This window comes from Rutidosis leptorrhynchoides, chromosome 8 (genome assembly GCF_046630445.1).
Source record: "Rutidosis leptorrhynchoides isolate AG116_Rl617_1_P2 chromosome 8, CSIRO_AGI_Rlap_v1, whole genome shotgun sequence".
Taxonomy (NCBI): Eukaryota; Viridiplantae; Streptophyta; class Magnoliopsida; order Asterales; family Asteraceae; genus Rutidosis; species Rutidosis leptorrhynchoides.
In genome coordinates, this window is record NC_092340.1 from 34,887,282 (window position 1) to 34,894,330 (window position 7,049).

At 36.0% G+C, this 7,049-nt stretch overlaps 1 protein-coding gene across 1 annotated transcript; it reads right to left on the minus strand.

The window, feature by feature from the left end:
• Positions 1-2,425: 2,425 nt before the first annotated feature.
• Positions 2,426-6,285, minus strand: LOC139861877 (telomere repeat-binding protein 4-like). The gene is made up of 9 exons (XM_071850398.1): positions 6,096-6,285; positions 5,032-5,174; positions 4,136-4,934; positions 3,830-4,033; positions 3,668-3,747; positions 3,329-3,564; positions 2,968-3,237; positions 2,814-2,877; positions 2,426-2,726 (listed from the first exon to the last, which is right to left on the minus strand). The coding sequence occupies exons 2-9, from the start codon at positions 5,113-5,115 to the stop codon at positions 2,529-2,531; spliced, it is 1,935 nt and encodes a 644-aa protein (XP_071706499.1). The 5' UTR covers positions 5,116-5,174; positions 6,096-6,285; the 3' UTR covers positions 2,426-2,528.
• Between the last annotated feature and the right edge of the window lie 764 nt (positions 6,286-7,049).

Sequence of the window (7,049 nt, forward strand, 5' to 3'; positions counted from 1 at the left end):
CGGGCCCATTTGTACCATGCAGGATTTTAAATTTTGTGGTCTATCAAAATAATGAATTTTATTGTTTTATGATAAACCTATGAACTCACCAACCTTTTGGTTGACACTTGAAAGCATGTTTATTATCAGGTATGAAAGAAATATTCCGCTGTGCATTTTGCTCAATTTAAGGACATTACTTGGAGTCGATCATCGCTCTGGGATCAAATGTTGATGACTTCGTCCAGATGGATTAGGACGGGGCATTTCATCCCGGTAGGTTCAAGGATGAATAAGCTTAATGATTGAAAACCGATAATTGATAAATTCCACACTAGGTTCGCGGAGTGGAAGGCTAGGTCAATGTCGTTCGGGGGTAGATTAACTCTCATCAAATCGGTCCTCACTAGCTTACCGTTGTACTACTTCTCGCTCTTTCGTTCTCCTACATGCGTCATCAACCTTCTCGAAAGCCTTAGGCGTAAGTTTTTTTGGGGTGGGGCGGATGAAGCCAACAAAATGGCTTGGGTCAAATGGGATGACATCCTTGTTACTTACGAGTTGGGGGGTTTAGATGTGGGTTCGTTGAAGGCCAAAAACTTCTTTAATGTGTAAATGATGGTGGCGTTTTCGGGTCGAAAAAGAGGCCTTTTGGGTGAGAGTCATCAAAAGTTTATATGGTCGAGACGGGGGGTTGGGTGGTAACGGGTTCTCTAACCATAATACTTCGTGGTCCTCAATTTTACGTCTTGATAATACTCTTTCAAATTTGGGTGTCGCACTTAACTCCTCTTTTGTGAAAACAATTGGTAATGGGAGTGACACGTTGTTTTGGGAAGATACTTGGCATGGTAACGTATGTTTTAAAGTTCGATTTCCTAGATTATTTCAACTTGAAACTGTAAAAATAGCACTTGTATGCGATAGGGCCTGTTGGAGCAGTACAGGTACAAACTTTCTGTGGCAATGGACCAGACCGTTATTTGGTAGATCGAGTACCGATTGTGAAATGCTGGAAACATATCTTGCATCTGCTGCTGTTGATCGTGGCAACATAGACAAGTGGAAATGGCTCTTGAGTAACAATGGGGTGTTCGAGACTAGTATCATGGCAACCGAAATTGATTCTAAACTACTGCATCACTCGTTTCAGGCTAAGGAAACTGTACGAAATAAGTTGGTCCACAAGAAAATAGAACTATTCGCATGGACGTCTTTACGCAAAAGGATCCCGACCCGGTTTGAGTTAGATAAAAAAAGGTATCGATCTTAACTCGGTAAGGTGTCCCATGTGTGATGACGAACTCGAGACGGTAGTACACGTGCTTATCTTCTGCAAATACGCAATGGATATTTGGGTTCGGGTCTTTAATTGGTGAGGACTCGGCAATGTGACAACTCTTTCTTTCGAGGAAATGTTCAGAGACTCTTCTCCATTACACGGTTCGGGTAACATTAATAGACTTTGGCAAGCCGTCAAGTGGGTGAGTGGATACTTAATATGGAAGAATCGAAACCAAAAGATCTTTCGTAACAAAGTATCATCTAGTCCTGATGTTCTCATCGAGATCCAATCCAAAAGTTCCGAATGGTTAATCAAAAGATCAAAGAAATTGAACTTCGAGTGGCAACAATGGTTTACACGCCCAAGAAGCTGCTGTTCTTTTGTTCCTAATCGCGATGGGATAGGTTGAAGCTATATATTGCAGTCTAATCAAAGTTTAAGTTTCTTCGAGTAGACCTCATGTTTTCCAGATATTGCCTCTGTGTACATGTGGAATAGATAGTTTGTAGATTGTAGTTTAGGTCTCAATTGAGGTTGCTTGGATACTTCTCTTTGTATCCCCTTGTACTGTTGTGGTTTCATTGATTAATATATATCTCCTTTTGCTTTTCAAGAAAAAAAAGTAAATAGTTTAGAAAAGGATAGACAGCCCAAGCCACGTGGACACGTGGTCCTCCCACTCTAGCAGCGACGGGATCTACGTCACGAATATTCCCACCAATGTATATTGTACTCATAGTAGTTATCAGATTATTAAATTATTATTAATTACGGATTATTATTAATTATCATAGTATTTATCCGTATTACATTATTTAATTAATATTAAATTATTACCAAGCCTTGAATTGATCAGGTGACTACAAACCTTGACCAAATTCTTTATCGGAAACGAATCACTTATAGATCTGTTGGCATTTATTTATAGCAGGAATAAAATAAAGAGAATCAAGATAAAAATGATCAAAAGGAATCCCAGACAAGAATGAATTACACTGGTTAAAAATCAAAAAAAAAAATTTACAAACATAATGTGCAAAAGAATGTTATGATGAACCAAATTAACCACTTATTCCCCTTCCAACTCAATTTACCAAAGGGCCCTTAGCTTACTCTCCAGCATAGGAGAAAATACTCTTCAGGGCAAATAAATTCAAAGAAAAAAAGAAAGAAAGTGAAATTGTACCATATTACAGTAATTTGAACAAGTTAAAACTTCTCCTTTACCCTATTTAGACTTTGTACACACTACCTTTAGCCCATTTCAGCGTTCAAACTCCAAACAAACTTTGTTTGGAGTTCGAACGGGCTCAATCTGATGCTTCCCGTGTTGCTTAGATTGACGCTGAGACCAGAATGAATGTGCATCCAACACTCGGTCCAAAAGATTCTGTGGTACAGGCTCTCCCCTTCTTTGCTGAGGAGAGATACTCGCCGTGTGAACCAATGTTTTCCATTTATCCTGTACGACATAAATCAATCAATCGTTACTAGTGGTTGTTATGGTTATTCTGTTACATTAAAAAGACAGACATGTAGACTTTCTCACCTTTAAGTCAACATAAGTTCGGTGGTTTGCATCATTAAACGCACGGATTTTAACATCACGCCATCTGCACATTAAAAAAGAACCATTACATTGTTGGTCACTGATAGAATAATTCCATTGAACATAATAAAATTGAAAATTATGAGATTCACACCTTCCGGTTCCAAGTGTTTCGACAGCTTCCACAAGTGCTTCCACTTCAGAAACAGAGAACGGCCTCCTAGTTCTACGTTGTGAAAGTTCAGATCTTTTGCTTAGTTTATGGTTCATTGTGACGATCGAGAGTGCCTCGGGGTACAACGGAGTAGTTGGCACAATAGCTTTGGAATTTTCCATAATTTCCTCTGTTGATACTTCAGTTGTCAATGGTTTACTTTCTTGATTCTTTTCAACTTGTTTGTCCAAGTTAGTTGATTGAGGCGAGCTAATATAGATAATAACACAATATAAATAACATATAATAAAAAAATTCAACTAATCGGTAGCTTGAAACCTTCTTGGAAGAATTATATTACCTAGTTAGTGATTTATTATTATTACTTGGAAGCAACAATGGATGTTCATTTTCATCCAAATACTGAGAAGGTTGTGGTAGACTAGGCTCCAATATGAATCCTAAAGTGTCACTATTTACAGAAACGCCCATTTGTTGCAGCGTCCTGTCATCATCTATAATCTTCTCGCCTTCAAGAAGTACCCCGACATCCAATTCACCTCCTAGAATAGCTGTCACGGCATCCATAATGGCCGCCTGTGGAAAAAGATTTAATACGTGTTAATGTCTATAATTATCAAACAATTAAAGGGTAGGGTGCTTAATTTAGGAATAGAGAGCAGGATCGAGATGTATCTACCTTCAACGAACCTACTGTTGACGTCTCTGGCATCTCAACGTATAGTTCAGGTACTTTAAATGACTTTATGCTAAATCTCACTGAATAAAAAAACATTATTTAGGTGAGAAAGTTTTCGAACAAAAAGTAGGACAGTAAATAAATGAGTGATTGAGAGTGTACCGTGACCCTCCTTCGATTGAATGTTATGGCTGACAGAAGCAGGTGGAGGTATATTAGATACACTTTCACTACTCGTCTCCTGAATATAATCAGGTTTTGAGCTACGATGCAACAGTTTCCTTCTCTTAAATGCAATATCTGCTTGACACCGTTTTCGCTTGTATATATTTTTCCTGCTAGGGTCAAAGGTTTTGACTCCTCCACCTAAAAGAAGCAATATTTATTATTATTTATTTATTATACAACATTATAAGAAAAAAATCACATGATAATTTTCAAAGTAGTGTTAGAAAGTTCTCCACTTACATGAAGTGTTACAGGGTTCATAATCTTTCAGCTTTGGAGCTGTTTTCCACTTAGTAGTCAACATCTTCCTTATTCTTCTATTTCCAGCATGTGGCTGCAACCTAAATGCCTTCATTTCATTGCTATGGTGATTGCAACTAAAAGACTTTTCGTCATCATCTCTAATACCTATCTTTACATTGCTCCTACGCCTTGGTAAACAAGCACGAGAAACAGGATCCCTATAAAAGGGTAGATGTACACTGCTATATGATTTATTTAAAACACGACGATTCACACATGGTTTGACTGAAGTCAAATCATCACCTAGTTTTACAACAGCCTCTGTCTGTACCTTGGCTTTATTAGTATCCATGTTAATATCATATAAACTCCCATCATAATTAACTCCATTCTTGGTATCAGATGATTCCAACTTAGTGCTAACATCTTTTGAAACATCTGAAGTGGTAACTATAGAAGAATGTTCTAAACCAGATTCATTATCAGAATGAGGCAAATCCTTTGATGGTGGTTCTAACTTTAACTCTAAATTAGGGGGTTCGGAAACAAACTCGCTCTCACCAAAGCATCCCTGATCAAGATAATCTAATTTTACAGGTTTGACTTTGACTTTCGGTGGTTCCTGATTGACACCGCATTTAGGAATGTCAATTTGTTCTTTACCTTCCGAGCCTTTGCTCGAAGCAGAAGCAGAATCGAAACTTTCCCTCTCCTGCAGTAGCTTGCCAGCCACAGCTGCCAACAACTCAAACGGGCAAATCTTGCTATCCGCTGACGATTTCTTCTGTGAATTTCTCTAGAATCAACAAAAAATCATGTCACTACAAGTTTGAACAAATTATGTGTATCAATTTTTTAATGTTAAGCTGGATTATTAATACCTTATTACTTACCCGTATGGACCTTGGAGCTCTAGGTACCACAGGGGGACGAAAGCCATTAAATCCTCCATAATATAATCTTTTCTTCGACACCATTTCTCAGGCAGACATACCAAGAATGAACCTCAATTACAGCGAAGAACTGATCGGACCTTCTGTTATTAAATGATAAAAGTATCAGAATCTATTTGTATCATAGCATCTCTTGAATTTCTTAGTTTAACAGCGCCAGTAACATAACATTAAGGTCAAAACAACATTTAGCAGATAAATTAACTGATACAATTGGCACAAATTCCTGATTTAGACGTATGATTAACGTCAAAACAACATTTAGTCGATAAATTAATCGATTCTCTTTCCATTTTAAGCACTATTAGCTCCAAACGACAAATGCACCAAATTAATGAGCATGAACAAATAATTGAAAACCACGAATTCTATCCCATAATTTGGGAGGTAAAATAAATAATGACAAAATATAATAATAATAATATTGCAGTACAGATCTATAAAAAAGCTGGCCTTAGTCCACACATAGAAATAAACGCCCCTGGTTTAAGTCAAACACTTTCAACAAAATTATTACAAATGTAGAAATATAAACAAAATAGTAAAGTAAAAGTACTTAAAAATTAAAACCATGCAATATCAAATTACTACTCCTGCTATTATTTATCTATTTATTGCAAAAAAGCCAAAAACCTCATCCACAAATAATAAAAGAGTCACAGATTACATAATCAATGATCTCACATTTGTTACTGAATAAAATAATTAATTCGCATTTATTTGAGCAAAATTACATTTCATCTAGGATTTACATCTTAAATTGGATATCAACTACTCACAATTTTCGTAAATTTAACGCCATCATACGTCTAGAGATATAGATACAAAATTATTATAATAATCCAAAATCCGATCCGATCTCTTCACAGACAATTCCGTCGGAGATCGGATAAAATCACGGTGAAAAATACGAAATCTCGCTAATCGGATTACCGCGATTCGGTATATACAATTCAACTAGAATTTAAAAACGTGAAAATTATAGATCGATCGGATGAAATTACCTGATTTCGATGAAAAAACGATTGATCTGGTTAATTCGTATATTACACGTAACTGTACAAGAAGCGTGAGATCAAATCTGTGCAAACGGAAAAGGCGTATAAATTTAAATCAATCTATACCTATATGTGTATAGATATATATATAGATATATAGATAGATCGATAACGAAATTGGAAATAAAAACCGCCAAGTGGTTTTAGAGAAAACAATTGAAAGAAGAAATTAGAAATGGTGGGGGTTTAAGGACCGGGTTTATATATTTTTTTGTTTCCGTGAAGAAGGGTAAAATAGTAATTTATGAGGGAATGGGATGAAAGAACAGGTGACCATAAACCTCTCTAATTTGACGGTTTTTAGGACCATTCTACCCTTCCCAACCTTTGCGTGGATATGAGGATAGCTTTTGACACGTGTTTGGGTTATACAACCTTCCGTTAACTCCTCTTTGGTTACGGAGTATTTTTACAAAATAATATTTTTACAAAATAAAAATGAATCCTTTTATCCTTTTATAGTAATATACTAATACTAATACTAATACTATAGTTTTTTTTCTAATGGTAATACTATAGTTTTTTTTTTTCACTGCAGTTAACTTACATGAACCTAATCACTAACTTTCATAAACCTAATCACTATCACTAACTTACATAAGAATACAACATATTTTTATCCATGCACATTTAAACATTTTTGAAATGTACAGTATACAACCTCATAAAACATTTTAATTTTGCGTTGCCATGACAAGATTGTGATATCTCATCTCCAATATGCGGATGACACAATCTTTTTTGGTGAATGGAGCATACGTAACGCAAACAATATCTCTAAATTACTAAAATGCTTCGAAAATATTTCCGATCTAAAGGTAAATCTTAAAAAAGTAATCTTTATGGAATCGGGGTCCCAAAAAAGGAAGTAGAGGATATGACTAAGTATATTGACTGCTC

Excerpts from the sequence above, each read along its gene's own strand:
- LOC139861877 (XM_071850398.1), bottom strand. The coding sequence starts at position 5,115 with ATGGTGTCGAAGAAAAGATTATATTATGGAGGATTTAATGGCTTTCGT. Across the intron at positions 3,238-3,328 it reads AATAATAAATCACTAACTAG|CTCGCCTCAATCAACTAACT; the intron begins GTAATATAATTC and ends TATCTATATTAG. Across the intron at positions 2,878-2,967 it reads GAAACACTTGGAACCGGAAG|ATGGCGTGATGTTAAAATCC; the intron begins GTGTGAATCTCA and ends TTTAATGTGCAG.